At 32.3% G+C, this 23450-nt stretch overlaps 2 protein-coding genes across 3 annotated transcripts; one reads left to right on the top strand and one right to left on the bottom strand.

Moving 5' to 3' along the window:
- The first annotated feature begins 1999 nt into the window (after nt 1-1999).
- On the top strand, nt 2000-13210 carry LOC106140533 (ATP-dependent translocase ABCB1). Of its 2 annotated transcripts, none has more exons than XM_060944800.1 (23): nt 2000-2179; nt 4426-4492; nt 4585-4863; nt 5180-5280; nt 5355-5526; nt 5874-6045; nt 6262-6392; nt 6649-6873; nt 6961-7086; nt 7202-7405; nt 7740-7910; nt 8084-8273; nt 8675-8751; nt 9068-9229; nt 9309-9413; nt 9643-9804; nt 9908-10111; nt 10228-10469; nt 10965-11121; nt 11243-11437; nt 11546-11752; nt 11938-12084; nt 12624-13210. In XM_060944800.1, exons 1-23 carry the CDS (start codon nt 2043-2045, stop codon nt 12816-12818), a joined length of 3828 nt encoding a protein of 1275 aa, XP_060800783.1. In that variant the 5' UTR covers nt 2000-2042; the 3' UTR covers nt 12819-13210. The 2 variants fall into 2 exon arrangements, with proteins under 2 accessions (XP_060800783.1, XP_060800782.1); XM_060944799.1 differs by lacking the exon at nt 2000-2179 and adding an exon at nt 2786-3131.
- An 884-nt stretch (nt 13211-14094) lies between these two features.
- Nucleotides 14095-23116, bottom strand: LOC106140535 (ATP-dependent translocase ABCB1). Its single transcript, XM_060944688.1, has 23 exons — nt 22882-23116; nt 22532-22598; nt 21797-22075; nt 21353-21453; nt 21096-21267; nt 20671-20842; nt 20397-20527; nt 19993-20217; nt 19690-19815; nt 19163-19366; nt 18753-18923; nt 18447-18636; nt 18292-18368; nt 17883-18044; nt 17475-17579; nt 17097-17258; nt 16571-16774; nt 16108-16349; nt 15802-15958; nt 15427-15621; nt 15127-15333; nt 14896-15042; nt 14095-14373 (listed from the first exon to the last, which is right to left on the bottom strand). The coding sequence occupies exons 1-23, from the start codon at nt 23022-23024 to the stop codon at nt 14179-14181; spliced, it is 3834 nt and encodes a 1277-aa protein (XP_060800671.1). The 5' UTR covers nt 23025-23116; the 3' UTR covers nt 14095-14178.
- Nucleotides 23117-23450: the final 334 nt, after the last annotated feature.

The following is a 23450-nucleotide window of genomic DNA, read 5'->3' as shown; positions in this document are numbered from 1 at the left end:
TACCTATCAGAAAGTTAAATAAAATACTTGCAAAATTGTTTAAGTGTGCGAAAAATTTAAGCTAAATAGCAACAAAGAAATAAATGAAAACAAAAGCCATTTAGACTTCACGTATAGATAAAAATTAAGGGATTATTTTACACAATTTTGATTAATATATATAAAATAAGACCCAAAGTTTTGGCCGAATGAAGATTACGAAATGATGCACTAGTTTCGACTAATCACCTTTTTATTTCAATCCATTTCTGCCACATGCCAGCCCAACTACCACATCTTTTCTTAGAACTACTAATATCAATAAACATCTGCCAGGAACTCTTTTACTATGATCATAAGCAGTCGGCTATTTTTAACTACTTCTAGCTGAAATTCGTGCAAACGAACTATCGTAACGCGGCTGCAAACGCATGCGGAATGTACCATTTTAAAGATATTCAGTATTACCATAAAATGATTGCAATAATTCCTTAATGAAGATTAGTGTTTTATTATAAGTCACGTATACTTGATTTTTGTGATATGTTACAGACATGAGTTTATTGTGATAATTGATAGTGATTAGTTATTTTGTATTTTGATGATGAAATGTTTATTTATCATTGGCTTTTTTATCAAGCCTATGTTCAGTCTACAGATAGTGCATTCGCTGTTATCCAAATATCTAACATCAATCCTATCAGTGTGTCTAGCGTGGTTTTCACGAGCTAGATCAATGGCTTGACATACTGTCTCAAGATTGAGATCTTGTTTGATAACTCTTTATTGCACATAATAATAAAATATAACAAAAATATAAACAGTCATTAGATTTAGAATAATATTTTAAGATCTTATTTCTTATTAGAATCTAAATTGACGTTTCTAAATTAGAAATTACGCTTTACGATGAATTTAAACTCAAGTTCAGGAAAAAAGTCACTTTCGTTTTGTTATGCTCATAGAAAGCATCGGTTCGTCTCGCGGAGGGCCAACCTACGCTCCGATTTTCGATACATGGTCTCCACTCGATGTCTTTTTAGCCCCATCGGCCATCAGCCTGTAGCGGGAGCGATGATTCGGCTCGACAGCCACCAAAGGGAAGATCTTCCGCCAGGCAAGGAGTTATGCCTGGGGAACCGCAGCTCCGTCGATGTTGTGTCGGAGGTTGTATATATAGCTCCAATCCGTGAAATCTTTGAAATCGCGATTTAAATACTTCGCTGCTATTGGTTGAGCGCGTCAATTTCTTCGCGATGATTGACAGTTGTTGTGAGATTAGATGTTGTGACGAGTGGCGTAGAGATGTCAGCACAAGCCCTTCGAGAAATGTGGTCTGCCCATTGCCACTTCAGTTTGCTGACCCGAGCTATAATATGTCGGTTGCTGCCAACGCTGTAACGGTATGCTTATATAGATAGATAAAAACGTTTATTCAGTTGCTACAGACACAAAATACAGAGTTAAGCACAACATTACAAAAAAACACAGATGAGTTGCTTCCAACCTTATTAACAAAATGAAGGTTAAATTATAACTTTCATGTTGCAATTACTCATTGAATTTACAGAGTTGAATTTTTTTTGTTTTTTTTTTTTTATGTCTGTAATCACGAATGTTTCCACTGACATAAATGGAATTTTCCCCTAATTGAATTCTTGTGCAAATAAAGTGTTTTTTTTGTCTAAGACCTGTACATTATAATCAAAGATAATGTCTATAAATTCTTTTGAATTATCATGTTAAACTAGGTAATAAAATTATCATCACGATCCGACACTTTTTTTTAATATTTGCTGAATCATTATGAGTATAATTCACGTTTATTACTTTTTTAACCGTTTTCAAAAAAGATAGATCTGAATTTTTGCATATACACGTTAGAAATTTCACGAATATTTTTTTCGAAGTACAATCCGCATTTTTTATATTTCTTTTTGGGTCTTAATAAATACCTATAATAACTTGGGTTTTTATTCAGTCATTGTTTTATTACGTAAATTAAAAAAAAATAGTTATAGAAACCTACCAGTAAGTGATGTATGAAATTGTGATTCATTAAGATGTCTCAAATGATTAATAGTACAGGAGACAGATTTATTGAGATTGAAAGACATCTTGATAATCATTCCACTGCCGACGATGATAATGAAAACTTTGATGAACATTTACAAATAGAACAAATGCGTAAGAAGAATGAGTAAGTATATTGTTTTAACCGACTGCAACAACGCTTATGATATTTACATTAACACTTTATAACCTCTAAATTTTTTTAATTTATGATACAATTTACAAATTTCTACATTTAAACTTTTCAGTCTTCATGAATTTTGGCTCTTTCTACCCCGCAAGGGATATTGATGTATGCATGTATTACCATTAGGTATAAAATGATATTGTTCTGATTGGGGTTGCCTTGAATTTTTTTTATGTGTATTTATTTTGAAATTAATATTTATTAGATATCTGTTTCAAAATAAAATATGAGTTTCAAATCAATCTACCTCAATCTGCATAATTTGACATTGATTCTAAATTCATCTAAATTGGTTGGGTCGTTCAGATGTAAAAATAGCAACCTGTCATTATCTGAATCTCAATTCCAGCATAAAGCCATACAGCTAACCGTGGCCTTCCAGTATTTCGAGACTACTTGTATACCTCGTCATAAATAAAGACGTGATTGTATGTATCTATGTATGTGAAATATTACTAAGTATATCACGTGTGTAAAAATATATTGAAAACTATTGAGTTGCGTCGAGAACTCGCAAAACATACAGGCGCCAGGGTCATCTGACATTAATTAGTGTAGTCTACCATAGAAATATACCAATTTAAAGAGCAGAATTCAGTTCATTGAATGTTAACTATTAATAAATAGTTTTGTACAAGCTGTCTTAGAGTGTGAACGTTTAGCGTGCAATCAGTATGTTAGTAAAGTAAATTTCAGTAAAGAAAAGTTGGTGCTTGTGTTTTGACACAATGTTCCGCCCGCCACATGGAGCGCTCGAGGAAAGCTTTAGAAAGTTTTATATTGTCAAAAACATAGCAGATTATGTGCCTATCAGTAAACTTAAGGATGACATAACTTCTGAAAAAGATGATAATACTGATCTTGACATTGAGAAAGTACTGGAAAGGGATGAGTAAGAATTTACTATTCTATTATAAATTATCTTTCAATTTCTAATGGCTTAGCAAAATCAAAACATGTTATTATTATAGAAATTTATTTGTTTATTTGTTTTAAAATTAATGCACGTAAATGTACAACAGGTGGACTTAATGCCACAAGGCATTCTCTGCCAGTCGAACCTTTGGACCAAACTGAGTGAGGATTTACGAGTGGTGCGATAACCGTAAAAGAGATAATAATTTAATACGAATAAAAGGTTACTAAATACACTTTACATATAATAGATTACATACATAAGTATGACTAAGAAATGCAAAAAATAGTATAACATTATTTTGATTTTTATGGGAAAAGTTTATTATATCAAATCCTTGTCAAAATTGTAGAGATTTTTTCTTTTGTTCAAATATATATTAACTAATTATTACTTGGAAAAGCTTTTGTTCATATATTTTGTAAAATATATATATAAAAAAGTTTTTATCAAAAATTTTGGATGTTATATGTCACATATTTCGATCATAGGTCGTCTATGTTATGACATTCGAACAAAGAAACTAATTTTTTTTATAAATACTGTTTTTAAAAATCTAAGTTTATGCGTTACATAAACGTAAACAAAAGATTTAATGTTTCGTAATAGTCGTTTAATAGCAGCCATAGCAAAATATATACGCAATTGTACTATTGAAATTCGTACAATGAACACCAATTGAGACAATCTATAAGCGTTGTACGCTTAATTGTTTAACGTTTACGAGTACATTTGTTTCAAAATCATTATTAAGGACACATCTTATGCTTTAATTGCCTTATCAAACGAGTCAGGATTAATAAATACCGTTCTCATTATTTCAAAGTTCCCTTCCTTCAGATAAATTACCGTCTAACTTTCAAATTCCTAGTGCATTTTTATATATAGTAACCAGTATGTATTAACGTTTAATTTGATTTCCGAAACACAGTTTGATAATTTTATTTTAAATTGTTAATTTAATGAAAGAAGCTTTCTCTAAATCGCTTTTTATGATATCCACAAGAAAGATTTAAAGTGATCCTAATCTAAAGTGCTAGTAACCACATGCAACAGTCTTGCTGCGCCGAAAAACTCACAGTACTTCACACTTTCTTACATATCAATTTAAGTAACCAATGTTAAATCCAAGTCAATCACTACTATGATCATACTAGGCTGCACTAGGCCCAAAGATATTTATAACAATGTTGGCAAAATTACATCATCATACATCTTTAATGACACACTAGACATTTTTATGTAATATATAGTATCATTTTGCTTTCAGTGACTCTGCAGGGACGAAAGATGAAAAAACCGAGGAAGAAGCACCTAGCATATCATTCTTTACTTTGGTAAATACAATTTAAGAAATAGCATTACCTATTCAGACAATGTTATTAGATAATACAGATTTATCATTATACAGTTTTTTATTTTGTTACAGTTCCGATTTGCCACGTGTTTGGACTTATTGTTCATAACGGTTGCTATAATGTGCGCAATTCTAGGTGGATGTTCGATGCCATTTAGCACACTGCTGTTTGCGTGGCTGCTTGAAGCTATGGTTGCTTATGGACTGTCCCTGTTTCAAGGAACCCCGGCTGATGATAAATTTCTGGAAGATCTGAATTATTTCGCCATCTGGAACGTAGTAGTTGGTGTTCTTCTAGTACTTTTGTCGTATACAGCAACGATTCTTATGAACATGGCTGCATATAATCAGGTTTGTGATATTATTTGTTTAAAAAAAGTAAATAGTAACACTGAAAAACTCTAATGTCGTGTCGATGTTTATTTGTTTATTTGTAAACTCTTTATTGCACTTAAAAAGAAATGTTACAAAAATAAAATAAAAAAATTAGATTTAGAAGAATATGTACGATGTTCTTACATAAGAAAAATGTAGTTACAACTTTCAGCAGTCTATGAAAGGAGAATTTCAAAGTTAAAAAAGGGAAGCATATAAGTCACTACTAGAAAAATAATTCAACTGAAAAAGAATGTAATTGTAAAAATTCATAGTTAGTTTTATTTTTTAGGTTTACAAACTACGCCAAGAGTACTTAAAAGCAGCTTTAAATCAAGACTTTGAATATTTTGATACTCACAAAACAGGTGATTTTGCTACTAAAATGACCAGGTAATCTCCCTACAAAATAACTATATCTGCATTAAAATACTTGTTGTTTATAAAATTTTTGTTTGTTTTTTTAGTGACGTTGTTAAATTAGAAGAAGGTATTGGAGAGAAGTTGACAACTTTCATCTTCTTCCAGTCAGCATTCATCAGTTGCATCATTATGTCTTTAGTAAAAGGATGGAAACTGGCTCTACTGTGTTTGATATCTTTTCCAGTTTCATTATTTCTAGTTGGAATCTCGGGCTTTGTAAGTACCTAAATATTTTTTTATCATATTTCTTGAAGAATAATAAGCGAATTCGTGACTGATCTCTTTGAAAAAAAAATATACTTGATTGAACCATTTGTTTAAAATTTATATTTATAATCATTGTTATATATTTTACTTTGATATAGGCATGAATTAATAAATCCCAACAATCTTACATTTGTAAATAAGATATCAATCTATGATATGTCCATAGTTTAAATTAAATTATATTTTTATTTATTATTATTATATTATTCGCAAATGACAATCAAAATCATTGAAAATATTATCGAATTTTTTAATTCAACGCTTGAATATTATGACATAGTGTTTGGTATGAACAGATAGCATCCAGATTATCAAAGAAAGAAGCAGTTGCGTCGGGAAAGGCTGGTGCTGTAGTGGAAGAGGTAATATCAGCCATACGTACTGTGTACGCGTTTGGTGGTCAACAAAAAGAAATAGAAAGATACCAGAAGCATTTGGTGGAAGCGAGGGGTATAAATGTTAAAAAAGGTATAATTTATAGTAATTAAAAACATTTTTTTTCATGTTTTTATTTTTTAAATGTTTGTACAGTAGACCGTTTAGAAAAGTATACAATCTTCTAATCGTAGCCACGTGGTAGATAATATATTTTTCTCTGTGATCTACTGTACTCGTACATGAGTTCGATTTTTGTAAGTAGCTGTTTTTAATTTGGTACAACTTAAAACATATTCTACATTTTAGGTTTCTTTAGTGGTATTGCTATGGGGACACTGTTTTTCTGTATTTTTGCCGCTTACGCTTTATCTTTCTGGTTTGGGTACAAATTGATGGTGGATGAACCTGAAAATTATGATGTTTCCACAATGATTGCTGTGAGTATGGTTTTATTTTATTTGTTAAGGTACACCAGCAAATAAGATGAAATAATTTACAAATAACATTCGACCCAAGTAACTAGCTCGCAACCTAATTACAGGTGAACACAACATTAACTTAGTAACATAAGCGAAATAAAGTTCTAAACAATAGAAATAAAACTCGAAATAACAAAAAAAATAACTTTTATTGCAAAAGCTATAATAAAAAAATATATTAATAAGTTAAAATAATACAATATAAAATTTGCAGGTATTTTTTGGAGTAATGATGGGTTCAGCTAACTTTGGTATTTCATCTACACTGATGGAGGTATTTGGCGTCGCCAAAGGGGCCGGGGCTCAAATCTTCAATTTGATTGACAATGTGCCTGTAATCAATCCTTTACTTAATAAAGGCATTGTTCCTAAATCTATAAAAGGCAATATCGAACTAAAAAATGTAGTGTTTCGGTATCCAGCAAGACCGGGCGTAACAGTAAGCTAATATTTATTTTTATACGTTACTTGTTGTTTGTCTATAATAATATATATTATATACTTTATATTGTTTTATTCCATTAAGGTATTAAAAGGAGTTAATTTAACAATAAAACGGGGAGAATCGGTGGCGTTAGTAGGACATTCTGGATGTGGGAAATCTACTATCATTCAACTATTGTGCCGATACTATGATACACTTGAAGGCAGTGTAAGTATTTTTATGTTGCAAGTCTCAAAAATTTTGCAAATTTTGCTGTACAATACTCTTAACAGTAATTATACTTTCCGGTAAAATAAGAATTCAAAAATATATCATTTGACAGGTACTTTTAGATGGTAAAAATGTTAAAGACATCTCTGTTCAATGGTTGCGCAAACAAATCGGGATGGTTGGTCAAGAACCTGTTCTATTTAACACAACAATTCGTGAAAACATTAGATATGGGAGAGAAGGAGCCAATGATGCTGAAATCGAAGCATGCGCCAGGCAAGCCAACGCTCATCAGTTCATCATGAAACTACCTAAGGTAACTTGTATCATTATAACAACCAGTTCAAAAAGAATATCTATAGTAATATTATAAAGCAGAAGCTTTGTATGTTTGAACGCGCTAATCTCAGAATCTACTGGTTCGAATTGAAAAATTATTTTTGTGTTGAATAGACCATTTATCGAAGAAGGCTTTAGACTATATAACATCACGCTGCAACTATTAGGAGCGAAAAAAAAACGGGGAAAATTATTCATCCTTGTGGGCTTTAATGATGCAAAAAATAACTATTCCACGCGGACGAAGTCGTTAGCACAGCTAGTAATAAAATAAACGAAATGTTGTATTTTTAAATTTATTTCAATTTTAGGGTTACGATACTTTGGTTGGTGAACGTGGAGCATCGCTATCAGGTGGTCAGAAACAACGTATTGCTATTGCGCGGGCGCTAGTACGCAATCCAAGTATACTTCTGCTGGATGAAGCCACTAGTGCTCTAGATACTTCATCCGAAGCCAAAGTTCAAAAGGCATTAGACAAGGTATATGGTCAAATTAATATTATGCGTCGCTGTTTTTAGATACAAAGAATTTATAAATGTTGGACTAATTAAAAAATATATTATTATCATGTGAATTATTAATAATAACGGTAAATTCAAAAGGATAAACTGGCATAAATAATCGTTTATACTTTTCAAACATCTTTTTGAAGGCTCAACAAGGAAGAACAACTATAGTCGTGGCCCACAGACTTTCTACAATAAGAAATGTAGATATGATTTATGTTTTTAAATCAGGAGAAGTTATAGAATCTGGAAATCATGAGGAACTTATGCAATTGAAAGGACATTACTATGATATGGTCATGATTCAAGGCACTCCAGAACAGGAACAACAAGCCGGTATGTTTTGATATTTGAATAATTTTTTTTTTATAACTTAATATAATCTGTATTATATTAAATACTAGCTTTTTCCCCACCACTCTGTTCCAAAAAGAATTGCCTTATATAAAATAAAATCTTGGTTTGTCTAACAGCTGAACGTAGCCTATCAGTCTTTCAGGCTCTCTCTATCCCACAAGGGGGACGTAATTGTATGTATGTATATATCTTTGTTATTCTCGAAGATTTATTCTCTTTGCCGAACTTCGTCAAGATCAGTTCAAACGCTTTGATATTATTCATTTCAAATAAACATTCAAAAATACAAACATCTTGTCACGATGTTAGTATTGATAAACATTCAATACAAATAATTATAAGTATTCAACTTTGGTACTAAAACTTCTTATGTTCTCTAGGAAATGATCTTGCTCGTCAGACTTCCGTTAAAAATGACAAGGCCGATGAAGAGGAAATAATAGATTTTGATGAAGAAGTACTCTCAATTTATAATAGTCAAACACTAACCATACCAGCCGCTATTCATTTCTAACCTTAGAATTGCAATCTTGTCAATAACCATGCATTATCATAACACATTTATAAAAAATCTTACTAGTGAATAATGGTATCCGGTGGTTAACTTTTATACATTAGTCATTTTCATTATTTTTTAACACAGATTTCAGATATGAAACGTTTCAGTAAAACCCTTAGTAACATAATAAATGCAACTAAATATATTTATAAAATTGAAAATATACTCATGCTAAAAATATACCCCAATCTATTAAAAATTAAATTTTTTACAGGATGGTAAAGATAATGAGGACAAAGAGAAAGACGTATCTTTCTGGCAAGTTATGCGTCTTAACAGCCCTGAATGGAAGTCTATATCCGTCGCAAGTTTATGTTCCTTGCTGAGTGGCTTTGCCATGCCAGTATTGGCAGTGTTACTTGGTGATTTTGTAGGGGTATGTTATTAAGCTTAATAGTGATAGGTTCTTAGCAGAACCAAATACAAAATTAAAAATTATTTCTGTTTATTTTCAGGTACTTTCAGGTGATGACCCGGATGCTATACGAGCCGAAGTTCGTAGATTTGCTCTAATTTTCGTCGGTATTGGGGTCTTTTCAGGAATAACAAATTTCGTTACGGTAATTTTTGTTCATAAAGTATTCCTCCTTCAGATTAATGTCCAGGTTGCAACGTGTTTCTGAACAGTAGCAAGAGGTCCATTTGTTCTTTAAATAAAATTTAAAGGTGGTAAAAATGTCAAAAGTAACAGTAATGTCAGCAGATACATGTTGTGTTTGAATATCACACACAAATTCAAAAGTTCGTTTTGAATATTTTGATCTTAATACTCAAATTATATTGTTTTAGGTTTTCTTCTACGGCGTAGCAGGAGAATACTTGACTGAGAGACTGAGGCGACAGATGTTTGAGAAACTTCTCCAGCAGGAGATCGGTTTCTATGATGACAAGGAAAACTCTACAGGAGCTTTGTGTGCTCGTCTGTCTGGTGAAAGTGCTGCCGTACAAGGAGTAAGATGTATTTCAATGAATATATCTGAATATATAGGATTTGTTTTTATAAATATCCATGATGTCTTTGACTATTTCTTTTAACTAATACTGTATATTTCAGGCCACTGGTCAAAGAATAGGTACCGTACTTCAAGCTGCAGGAACATTTGGGTTTTCTCTTGTTCTCTCTTTGATATATGAATGGAGAGTTGGATTGGTTGCCTTAGCGTTTGTTCCGTTTTTAGTTACCGTTATATTTAAGGAAGGTAGAATGGTCAGCTCTAATTCATGGGGAACAGCAAAAGCTATGGAAGCTAGTTCAAAGGTACGAATAAATTTTGTTGATTTAAAGTTTTGACTGCCTGTAAGTACTTTGCTGTGTAAAATTTCAAGGTATGGACCTTGACATACATTACATTGTAAAAATGTATTTTCATTTAGATTGTTGTTGAAGCAGTTGCAAACGTAAAAACTGTTGCATCTTTGGGACGAGAAGAAACTTTCTGCAAAGACTATGCATCTTTATTACTACCGGAGTTGACTGTAGCAAAGCGATCAGCACACATAAGAGGAATTGTCTTCGGTTGTTCGCGTGGTCTATTTAACTTTATATATGCAGCAGCTATGTACTATGGTGGAATACTTATAATATATCACGGAGTGGATTATGCATTGATTTTGAAGTAAGTCTTAAAAATTACTTCATTTACTTTTAACAATAAGATGTCGGTAATTTTCCGATAAAACTTACCGTTTTAAAGAAAATCGTGAAAAACCCATTTTCTTACCTTTGACCTTGGGTAATTTTTTTCCTAACACCGGAATCATGGGGAATTTTGAAATAATGCTTTTGATTGTGAACAATTATACTCATTTTCAGCTTGATGGGAATTAATGTAGCTTCATTCCTATTTTTTGGTCTAAATTGACCGGACTGAAAATAAAATGGTGAAGTAAACCATCTACGCGAAGACCGACATCCGCGCGGACGGAGTCGCGGGGGAAAGCTAGTGGCAAATAAAAATCTTTAATAAATTCTAAATCGATAAAAATAGGCTTAGTGGGATTTTACCTGTATCATTAATTCAACTTGTTGGGATCATCCTTTATCCTAATGAAATAATATTAATAATTTCTTAACATATCTTCCAAAAATAAACAATCCTGTTCTTTTCCAGGTCAGCTCAGGCTTTATTAATGGGTGCATCTTCAGCAGCCCAAGCGTTTGCGTTTGCTCCAAACTTTCAAAAGGGAATAAAAGCTGCAGGGCGGGTCATTCAACTACTTAATAAAGAGTCTAAAATAACTGATCCGAAAAAACCTGTCACTAGATTCGTAAGTATTCTTTTACTAGATTCTTTTTTGTTTTACTTGTGGTTGTATTCTGATATCACACTTTAAAATTTTCAAAGCATTTCATCAAATTCCTAAAGTGTTATTATTTTCTACCTTGAAGAAAGGTTCAGGACAAGCCAGACTTCAAAATATCAACTTCCGATATCCATCTAGACCTATGATACAAGTTTTGAAGAATTTAAATTTAGAAATAGAACGAGGTAAAACTATTGCCTTGGTGGGGTCAAGTGGATGTGGAAAGAGTACAATAATCCAATTATTGGAGAGATATTATGATCCTGATACTGGAATAGTAGTAAGTATTATTGTGTTGATAAACTCAGATGATTTTTTGTATTATTTACGATTCAATCCTTATCTTGAAAGACTTTAACACAAATATATAATATTTATATCTTTCAAGGCTCAAGATGGCATTCCTATATCACTGCTTCGTCTAGAAGATGCTAGAAGACCTATAGGTTTTGTTCAACAAGAGCCTATACTATTTGATAGGACTGTAGGGGAGAACATAGCATATGGAGATAACTCTAGAAATCCTACTAATGATGAAATTATAGCAGCTGCTAAACAAGCAAACATTCACAAATTTATTGTATCTTTGCCAATGGTAAGTAATTTATTACTTTGTTTATCAAGTAGAAATTTTTGAAGACTAATCACACTATTACACCTCCGTAAGGGATAAAGACGTCATTATGTGCATGTATCTACGTAGGTAGGAACTGGCATTTTAGACCAAAATAAAGAATAATGATCGTTGTCGTGATGTAAATAAATGACACTTTTTTACAGGGTTATGACACCAATATAGGATCCAAAGGCACGCAGTTATCTGGTGGTCAGAAACAAAGGGTTGCCATCGCCAGAGCCTTGATACGTAGACCAAGGATGCTGCTTTTGGATGAAGCTACTAGTGCTCTTGATACGGAAAGTGAGAAGGTAATGTATACATTATAAGTATAATACAACGAGAAAGTCTAAATCATTTAATGATGTATAGATTTCTAGCAAAGTTACATAAATATACTCCAAAACTTTCTCTAAACGTCTTAAAAGGCGACCAAGAAATAAGATAAACACTGGACATAATAAAATGAACTAAATATAAAGGTTTCGAAACCTCGTTTGAAACCATTTACCTCGCCTAATCCTATGTTAAATCCAAGGCATCCAAGGCAGGCAATAGATTAAGATAATAAATAGCTTTCGATGGCAGATATCTTCATTATTTAATAATGCAGAAGGTGGACTAACTAAAAAGCTACCTTCCTACCAGTGATGTAAAACCAAAAAATGATATAGATGAAATTAGAGTTGTAATAACAGGCTTTGTTTTCTATCTTTAAAACTGAGGTAAAATTTTAATTATAATAATTATAATTTTGTGTCTGCTTGATTGATTATATGATTGTCAGCTCTGACTACCGCTGACTAAAGACGTGATTATGTGTATAGCAATACCTACTTGTGATTTTAAGGTTGTCCAAGAGGCTTTAGATGCAGCGAAAGCAGGTCGCACATGCATTATGATCGCTCATCGGCTGAGTACAGTCAAGGACGCTGATGTTATTTGCGTACTGAAAGATGGACAAGTCGTCGAAAAAGGAAAACATGCTGAATTGTTAGATCATAAAGGGATTTATTACAATTTGAATAGAACAGGGCATATGTAAGTGGATAAAGATAAAAAATTGTAAATAATAATTAAACTAAGAAGATTTTTTAAATGAGGTATCAATTTATTGCAATGCGAAACAGGACCACTATCTTTTGCCATAAAGGAGTGTGAGTTGAATAAAGCATTCCCTTTATCTTTTTCTGTTAATATTTTTATTAACTGTAATGTCTCAACGTCTCATGTATGTTTTAATTTATTGTATTTGATGGATTTACTGATAAGAAGCAATATTTTTCATTTGTATGTAACTGATGTTAAAATGTTATTACATAATATTTACAAAATAACTTCTTCTATTTACTTTTGACATAAGAGTTTTCGTCTAATCAAGGATGTCGCCCAAGAAACTTTGTATTTTGTCAAAGTAATAAAGTTTATAATTAAATTCTTATACATACATACATACATACATATAATCACGTCTATATCCCTTGCGGGGTAGACAGAGCCAACAGTCCTGAGCGGACTGATAGGCCACGTTCAGCTATTTGGCTTTAAGATAGAATTGAGATTCGAATAGTGACAAGTTGCTAGCCTATCGCCTAAAAAAAGAATCTCAAGTTTGTAAGCCTATCCCTTAGTCGCCTTTTACGACATCCATGGGAAAGAGATGGAGTGGTCCTATTCTTTTTTGTATTGGTGCCGGGAACCACACGGCACGGCACACATTCTTATATCAATTTCATAACCTTTAGATGTATGGCATTAATATAATAGGCGTCCACCAGTACCAGTACATATAGTAGATCTACCATTTAACTTCTTCTTTAATTAAAACCGTGCCGTGTGGTTCCCGGCTCAAATAAAAAAAAAAGAATAGGACCACTCCGTCTCATTCCCATAGATGTCCTAAAATACAACTAAGGCATAGGCTTATAAACTTGAGTTCTTCTTTTAGACGATGGGCTAGCAACCTGTCACTATTTGAATCTCAATTCTATCAAAAAACCAAATAGCTGAACGTGGCCTATTAGTCTTTACAAGACTGTTGCCTCTGTCTACCCCGCAAGGGATATAGACGTAATTATATGTATGTATGTATTTAATTAAAACAGTGCTGACCTCACTATTTCAAAGAATCACATGATCTAGTTTTTATACTCTGAAATAGCAGGCGGATACGACACTTACGCTTTATAAATTAAAAAAAAGACACTACATATCACATTTTAAATTATATACTCGTATTAGTAATGAAAAGTCAATACATTTGCAGGAAACTTTTTAATAAATAAAATATTAATATTTTTAATTTTCTCAACAATTCTTAAGTCTGTTTTTCTTTTTTTTTAATTATCTTATGTTTTCTTATTTCTTAAATACAATATTTTTTAATTACATTAATAATCCTCCATCTACGCATGTCCAGTTCTATGCATGTTGTAGTAAATTCCTTTCAGGTCCATAAGTTCAGCATGATTCCCTCTTTCGACGACTTGCCCATCTTTGAGTACACAGATAACATCAGCATCCTTTACCGTACTCAACCGATGAGCGATCATGACGCATGTACGTCCCGCTTTGGCTGCATCTAAGGCTTCTTGGACAATCTGGAAAGTAGTAGAAATTTTTATGACATTCATAACATCAATTCTATCATTGAGCTAAATAGCTGAGCGTGGCCGTTCAGTCTTTTCAAGACTGTTGGCTCTGTCTACCCCGCTAGGGATATAGACGTGACCATATGTATGTATGTATAACATCATAATACACACGATTTGGAAATCTTAAACATTAAATGAAGAAACTTTTATTTAACTGTTTATTTTGGTAACATAGACCAATGTTGGTTTAGGCTGATTTCTATATTTGCCAGAAAGGTGAGTAAGATTCACTGCTGAAATTTCTTGAAGCTGGAGTGATAATGATCCATTAGTATATATTTTTCATACATACAACCACGTCTAATCTACGCCACGCTCAGTTGTTTGACTTAATGATAGAATTGAGATTCAAATAGTTGCTAACCTATCACCTTAAAGAAGAATCCATGGGAAAGAGATGAAGTGGTATTATTTTTTTTCGGTTTTTTTTTTTACTTTTTAGTAAAACGATTTCATATAAAATATTACCTTTTCACTCTCTGTATCAAGAGCACTGGTTGCTTCATCTAAAAGCAGCAATCTTGGTTTTCGTAATAATGCTCTTGCAATGGCAAGCCTTTGCTTCTGCCCACCAGATAATTGCGTACCTTTTGATCCTATGTTTGTATCATAACCCTGAAAATAAAGTTTGTTACATTTTTCAACCTTACTCAGTTTTTACTCAATAAAATGAACGATATTATCAAAAGCACACCTTACCATAGGCAATGAAATAATAAATTTGTGGATGTTCGCTTGTTGAGCAGCTGCTATAATTTCATCATTGCTTGGGTTTCTTGAGTTATCTCCATATGCTATGTTCTCTCCTATAGTTCTGTCAAATAGTACGGGCTCTTGCTGAACAAATCCTATAGGCCTTCTGGCATCTTCTAGACGAAGCATTGATATGGATACGCCATCTTGAGTCTAAATAATAGTTATGATATTATTATTTTTTGATTCCTTATCAATTTATATGAAATATTGAACCAACTTAATATTCAATAAAAAAATACTTACTACTATCCCAGTGTCAGGATCATAATATCTCTCCAATAATTGTATTATTGTACTTTTACCACATCCGCTTGATCCCACCAGAGCAACGGTTTTTCCTCGCTCAATATCCAAATTTAAATTCTGCAAAACTTGTATCATCGGTCTAGTCGGATACCTGAAGTTGATGTTTTTAAGACTAGCTGCTCCTGAGCCCTCCTGTTGATAAATATATATTAATAGGAAAAAAACTGAGACCAAATTTTGTGCAATAAAAACATGCTGGGTTCAAGACCTGCAGCAAGATACAAGATTATGTTTAAATTCACGTAATGTGAGACATCAAATCAGAAATAAAATATCATATACAAAAATGTAACAAAACGGAAGAGAACTTACGAATCCCTTAATAGGTTGAGACGGATCAGTAATTTTGGATTCTTTATTTAATAGGGTTATCACTCGCCCAGCTGCCTTGATTCCCTTTTGGAAATCAGGAGCAAATGCAAATGCTTGAGCCGCTGTAGATGCACCCATAATCAAAGCCTCAGCTGATCTGAAAAAATAAGTTCATACATAATTCATACATTACAAAAATACTTCATACCTAATTTTGTTTACTTAGATACAGTATTTAAGCATTCTACTACTTTTAGTTAAATTTGTCCGTAGATCTTAATGAAGAGGGAATCTTCTATCACTTACTTCAGTATCAAGGAGTAATTTACACCATTATACATGATGAGCGTTCCACCGTAGTACATAGCAGCCGCATACACAAAGTTAAAAAGACCTCGGGAACAACCAAAAACAATTCCCCGAACATGTGCCGTTTTCTTTGCTGATTTTAGCGCTGGTAACAATAGATCAGCATAGTCTTTACAGAAAGTTTCTTCTCTCCCCAAAGATGCTACAGTTCGTACATTTGAGACTGCCTCTACAGCAATCTGTAAGACAGAAATACCGGGTACAATCATGCAATAGTCGTAAATCATCATAATGCGTCTGAAGTCAAATTCTAGCAACGCCTGTGGATGATCAGAACATAACAATAAAAAATAATAAAGTTCTAATTCTGAATTAAAATCATAAAGTCATTAATGAAGATGATACATTTTGATACAAGACTTCATTTAATACATATCATATAGTTTTATTCACTTCTTACCTTTGAACTAGCTTCCATAGTTTTTGCAGTGCCAAATGACTCCGCGCTGACCATTCTACCTTCCTTGTATAGAATGATTACAAGTAACGGAACGAATGCTAATGCAACCAATCCAACTCTCCATTCGTAGACCAAAGATAGAACTAGAGAAAATCCAAAAGTTCCTATTGCTTGGAGGACAGTACCAATTCTTTGCCCGGTTGCCTAAAAATTATTTCACATGATGTTACAAAAAATAATATATATATTTTTTAAAATAGTTAAAAGTACTATAATTTCTGTTTATCTCGATTTCGCCTCTATTGCTACTAAATCGAAGACCACATTGATTCGAATGACATAATTGATTCAGAGCTATTAATGGGTCACTCACCTTTTTCGTCGCCTTTCCATTAATTAACTTTCACAAACTGCATATAAAAATATTAAACAGGCACACTTAATTATGTTACATACTTTCTATTTTTTCCAACCAGACACTTACAGAATATTTAGAAAACTCTTATTTAGGTATATTAAATCTTACTCCTTGCACAGCAGCTCCTTCACCAGACAAGCGAGCACACAAAGCGCCTGTAGTATTTTCCTTATCATCATAGAAACCAATCTCCTGCTGGAGAAGTTTCTCAAACATCTGACGCCTAAGTCTCTCAGTCAAATATTCACCAGCTACGCCGTAGAAGAAGACCTTTAAAAAATGCAACAATATATATATGACCACCCTGCTTTCCTGGAGAGGTAGGTAAACTATCTTCTTTCTATTTGTGATAATCGCTACATACTTATTTTGCTTCATCACCATGATGTGGATGTGGACTACCTTAACATTCTTTTATTCTAATTATTTTGTTTTCAAAATAACAAACAAAGTTACAAATTATTATAAAAATGAATGACATATTACCGTTAAGAAATTTGTTACTCCAGAAAACACCCCAATTGCAATGAATATTATAGCAAATCTGCGAACTTCGGCTTGTATAGCTTCTTGATCGTTACCGGACAGAATCTAAACAAAAATAAATTATTAGCTAAGTAAATGTGAAAGAGACGCATGAAAAATATAAAGAAACAAACTTTAATGTGTCTATAAAAGGACTTTATAGTACTGACTATCCTAATCAAATATTAACATTTTGATAAATGATAATACATGTAAATATTACGTTTTTATCTGTTATGGTGTAAATCAGCCCAATACAGAGCTCTCTGCTTTCAAAAACTACATGTAGCTAGATGACTTAGTGATGAAACCCCATCGCCTGTTCTGTTCAACAAATCTATCAATGTTGAATTGAAATTGAATACGTACCCCAACAAAGTCACCAAGTATAATAGCTAACACTGGCATTGCAAAACCGCTCAACAGCGAACATAAACTCGCAATTGATATAGACTTCCACTCAGGGCTGTTCAGTCGGATCACTTGCCAAAATGACACTTCAGTCTTTTTTTCTCCAATATCTTCGCTATCCTGTTAAAAAATTATAGAGTAATAAATTGTGTCTTCTGTTTATTTGATCGTGTACATTAAAAGTTTTACATGAAGTGATATAAAATTTAACCAGGATGTGTAAATTCAATAAATTGGTATCCTATCTTTCAATCAGCTGGCTAGATGACTAGCTTAAATCTTATCTATATATAAGAAAACCAAAAGAAAGCAGGTGTAGGGAGAAAATATTTGTTAAACTAGTAAAAGTAAATTAAATGTTTAATACTTTTCTTTCGGGTATAATAATTTCCTCTTCATCGTCTTTTTCACTTTTCACAGAAACTTGTCGAGTGAGTGTGATGTCTGTAAAACACAATTAATAGCAAAATATTTATTTAGTTTTAATAAAAGAAAATGTTTATTGAGAAAAATATATATTACCGCCTTCTTCATCAACCCCTGATATACCCTGAATCATGACCATATCGTAATAGTGTCCTTTCTTTTTCATTAGTTCAATGTGATTTCCCGATTCTATAACTTCTCCAGCTTTAAAAACATAAATTGTATCGACGTTTCTAATCGTAGAAAGTCTATGGGCTACGACTATAGTTGTTCTTCCTTCTTGGGCCTAGAAAAAAGAATATTTATGTGAGAAGAATCCCAAATGATTACAACAGAAATCAATCCCAAATATTCTGCAAATTATGAGGTCGGCAACACTTTTAAATCTTAATAAAAGTTTACCTTATCCAGTGCCTTTTGAACTTTAGCTTCCGAAGAAGTATCTAGAGCACTAGTGGCTTCGTCAAGCAACAGTATGCTTGGATTACGTACTAGAGCCCTAGCTATAGCAATACGTTGTTTCTGTCCACCTGACAGAGATGCTCCACGTTCACCGACTAGAGTGTCGTATCCCTGAAGTTTAAAAAAAGAAAATTTAATTCATGAGATGACATGGATTTGATAAATTATATAAATTAAAAAAGAAAGAAAAAAAGACAAAAATATGTCAGATAAATCATGATGTTAACAAACTGAAAATCATAATCAAGAGCAATTACTTCAAATTATAAAGATAAATAGGTGAAACCTTTACATGTATTGACAAAACATTCATTGGGACCAACACGTTTTAGTATTTAAATAAATTTTACCATCGGTAGCTTCATGATGAACTGATGCGCGTTAGCTTGTCTGGCACACTCTTCAATTGCAGCATCATCAGCATCTTGTCTCCCATATCTTATGTTCTCCCTTACTGTTGTATTGAATAGAACGGGCTCCTGACCAACCAAGCCGATTTGTTTGCGTAGCCATTGAACAGAAATGTCTCTTACATTCTTACCATCCAAAGTCACCTGCAAAATAATTTAATGAAAAATTACCTTCTTCAGAATAGCGGTTAAAATTTTGTCACTTTGTTCAAATAAATATTACACATGGCTCTTGCAGTTGTGGTAACTATATGAATCTCAATTCCAACATTAATCTAAACAGCTACACGTGGCCTTTTATCCTCATGAGACTGTTGGCTCTGTCTACCACATATGGGATAAAGACAATTTCAACATTATGTTCTTGAAGGGACGTGATAATATATTATGTATGTCGTATGTGTAATATACATACGACATATATTACATATTTAACAATAATAATAAATACAATTAGGAATACTCACACTGCCTTCAAGTGTATCATAGTATCGAGATAAAAGTTGAATGATTGTAGACTTCCCACAGCCAGAATGACCTACTAATGCCACTGATTGACCTCGTTTAATATTTAAACTTACTCCTTTTAGTACCTATAAACAAAATAAAAATCAATGACTTATATTTCCTTCAGTCCTGATTTATTCATCTTTCAAATAAAAAGAGTAAAAAAACAAAATCAATTCATCTATGATGCCACAGACAGACACGTCACATTAACAACACACTTTCCTTAAAAATATAAAACTAGAAAATTATAAAAGACTCACGGTCACATCTGGCCTTGAAGGATAACGAAACACTACGTTTTTCAGTTCTATATTGCCTTCGATAAATTTGGGAACGATACCCTTATTTAGTAAGGGATTGATAACAGGAACATTGTCGATCAAATTAAAGATTTGAGCCCCAGCTCCTTTGGCAACTCCAAATACCTCCATCAGTGTCGATGACATACCAAAATTGGCTGAGCCCATCATCACTCCAAAAAATACCTGAAAGTAGATAAATGCGTAAAAAGTAAAGCAATGTATTGTATTATTGATTATTGATGGTCATATTGAAAATTCAAGTATTTTTGACGTAGGTATCTCAAGGGATTGTAATTCTGCATATCAATAAGTGATATTTTTTTAATTGAAACATGTTAATAATAAAAACTTGATGTACTTACTGCAATCATTGTCGAAACGTCGTAGTTCTCTGGTTCGTCTACCATTAATTTGTACCCAAACCAGAAAGATAAAGCGTATGAAGCGAAAATACAGAGATAAAGAGTTCCCATAGCAATACCATTGAAGAAACCTATACAAAGAAATAAAAGTATTAAAATTATTGGTTTTTAGTAATTCTCTCTATTCTAAACTCGAGAAAGCAATATAAATGCTAAATGGTATTGAATTAAAAAAAAACGTTGAAAAAAAACTACCAAGTTAATTAAAAAGCACCTTTCTTTATATTTATGCTCCGTGATTTTCCCAAAAATGACTGGTATCTTTCGATCTCCTTTCGTTGGCCACTAAACGCGTACACAGTCCGTACAGCTGATATAACCTCTTCTGCTACTGCACCCGCTTTTCCTGATAAAATTGCCTCTTTTTTTGTTAACCTGGATGCTATCTGTTGGTCATCAGAACAAAATGTTACTTAAGCAGTATAAGGAATGAATATACGTATCAAATCTATACTTAATCAACTGGGTAAGTTTGAAAATAATAAATTATTTTGAACTCGACAGAGTAGAAACCTAAGCTTTAGAAAAGTTAAAGATACCATTTTTGTCAGTTAACTAATAATCGTTCATATTAGTGAAACATCAAGTAAAAATTAATAGATTACGAATAAAGAAAGAATTTAAGAGACTTTTACTTACGAATCCAGCTATTCCAACTAAAAACAATGTAACTGGGAAAGATATCAAACACAGTAGAGTTAGTTTCCATCCTTTCACAAATGTCATAATAATGGAACTAACAAAACTAGCCTGGAAGTAAACAAATGTCGCCAACTTCTCTCCTATGCCTTCTTCTAATTTGACAACATCGCTAAAAAGAACAGAACATTGTTTAGTAAATTTTTGGCAATATTTTTTATATCAGATCGAACCATTTAGTGAGTTCAGAGGATTACCTGGTCATTTTAGAAGCAAAATCTCCAGTTTTATGAGTATCAAAATATTCAAAATCTTGATTTAAAGCTGCTTTCAAATACTCTTGTCGTATTTTGTAAACCTTAAAATATAAAATATAGTTTTTATTATTTGACAAAAGTGACAACTTTTCAATAAATATAAATTTGATGGCGTTTTTTAGGCGCTGCGGTAGTACGCTGGAATGTGACACAAGAAGTCCCGGGTTCGAATCCCGGACAGGACATAACGAGAAACGAACTTTCTCTGATTTGCCTGGGTCTTGGATATTAATCTATATAAGTATTTTTTATAAAATATAGTATCGTTGAGTTACTATCTGATAACACATGTCTCGAACTTACTTCGAGGCTTACTCAATCCGTGTAATCTGACCCATATTTATTATTATTATTTATTAAAAAGGGTAATGTCATAAAACTTACCTGATTATATGCTACTATGTTCATGAGTACTGTGGCTATGTACGACAAAATTACCACTAGGACACCAGCGACAACATTCCAGATGGCGAAAAATTTCATTTGTTCTAAGAACTCATCATTGCCCGGGGTACCTTGAGTCAATGACACCCCATAATCAACCATAGCTTGTAGTAGCCATGCAAAAAGCAGTGTACTGAATGGCATCGAACAGCCAGCCAGTATGGAGCATAACATCGCAATCGTTACGAAGAATATGTCAGAACATGAAGCAAACCTATACTGCAATGAGAGATTAATGTGTTTTAAAATATAAGTTATCTCTCGTGACCGGAGGGCTGGAAATTATCTGGCTCAGAAAATCAGCCAGTCTTCTGGGCACACTCCCGCGAGTGATGCTATGTAGGGACTGTACATTTGTAAATTTAATTTTAGTTTTTAATCGTCTGTTTTATTTTTTTATAAATAAGAAGTTTTGTTTTAATTTGAATTCAATTTAATTAAGTTATAAATACATAAATATATCAAATGAAAAATTAGAAAAAGGTTAATAATTTTTGATGTAATGAGACATTGTCACGAAAGTTGACACGCTATATGACAATACAAACTCATACATAGATAATACATAGTTTTGATTTGACAGGATACTTTCCTGGTGTACTTTGCATCTTAAAATGAGAAATATATTTTTTATAAGTGGAGAACATTCTGATAATATATAAATTGAATATTTACCAATGTAAAAAAAGATACACTGGGTACTTCTTCCTTAATATTTTCATCGTTCTTATCTTTGGATTTGCTGAAAACATAAATTAAAAGGTTTATAATATTGCTTGCATAAGTAATAGTATCGATCGGCTTCTTACAAATACATTAAGAATTAAAAAAAACTTTGATTTCTCTTTCAATTATTCACTGATTTTTTTTTATCACTTGTTCAGTCGAACCTACATTTAATTTGCAAATTGATTTTCAATGTTATTCGACTAGTAATACATATAATATTACGAAATTTCTTTGAAAATTTGACTCAACAAATATTTATTTTTATGTCGCAATATTAAATATTAGGTTACACTAACTCATTTTCATTTATCGTTTTATCCGTTTTAGAAATTACACCCATATTGAAAATTTCGTTTGGTTCATCTACCGCTAGATTATTGTCTAATTTTTCGTGCTTCACAAAACTTGCATCTCCATTCCCATTATAAGTTTGAGACATCTTAAAGAATCACTAACACAATTTATTATTTTTTTTATTTTAACATCACTAATCTCAACATTTCTTTACTTTCGACGTTCATTCACTACACCAGCTGTACCTGAACTATTTGTTTACGTGGGATATCATTAAGATGTAAGTAAACATTAAGATCTAAGTTATCATTTGTGTACAAATTACATGATAAGATACAAAACATAGAGGTAAGAAATACGGGTATTCTTTTAATTTGTAATTTTTCAAATTGTCTATTTATGTATGAAAAACGTTCTCGAATAAGCAAAATTTATTTTGGTTATGGATAACAATGATTTGAATTGATTGAATGTCCGTTTTGATCGTATTTTAAATGTGCTTTTATTAATTCCGAGGCAGAAATTGAACTCAAATTTCAAGATAAATGTGAACTGACAAAAATATGAGAGA

Source organism: Amyelois transitella, chromosome 6 (genome assembly GCF_032362555.1).
Source record: "Amyelois transitella isolate CPQ chromosome 6, ilAmyTran1.1, whole genome shotgun sequence".
Taxonomy (NCBI): Eukaryota; Metazoa; Arthropoda; class Insecta; order Lepidoptera; family Pyralidae; genus Amyelois; species Amyelois transitella.
The sequence above is the reverse complement of the archived record's forward strand: the minus strand, read 5'-3'. Positions and strand labels throughout refer to the sequence as shown.

Excerpts from the sequence above, each read along its gene's own strand:
- LOC106140535 (XM_060944688.1), bottom strand. The coding sequence starts at position 23,024 with ATGTCTCAAACTTATAATGGGAATGGAGATGCAAGTTTTGTGAAGCAC. Across the intron at positions 22,599-22,881 it reads AAAACGATAAATGAAAATGA|CAAATCCAAAGATAAGAACG; the intron begins GTTAGTGTAACC and ends TTATGTTTTCAG. Across the intron at positions 18,045-18,291 it reads TTATTATACCCGAAAGAAAA|GATAGCGAAGATATTGGAGA; the intron begins GTATTAAACATT and ends ATTTTTTAACAG.
- LOC106140533 (XM_060944799.1), top strand. The coding sequence starts at position 2,968 with ATGTTCCGCCCGCCACATGGAGCGCTCGAGGAAAGCTTTAGAAAGTTT. Across the intron at positions 6,046-6,261 it reads GGGTATAAATGTTAAAAAAG|GTTTCTTTAGTGGTATTGCT; the intron begins GTATAATTTATA and ends TCTACATTTTAG. Across the intron at positions 9,230-9,308 it reads TACTTGGTGATTTTGTAGGG|GTACTTTCAGGTGATGACCC; the intron begins GTATGTTATTAA and ends GTTTATTTTCAG.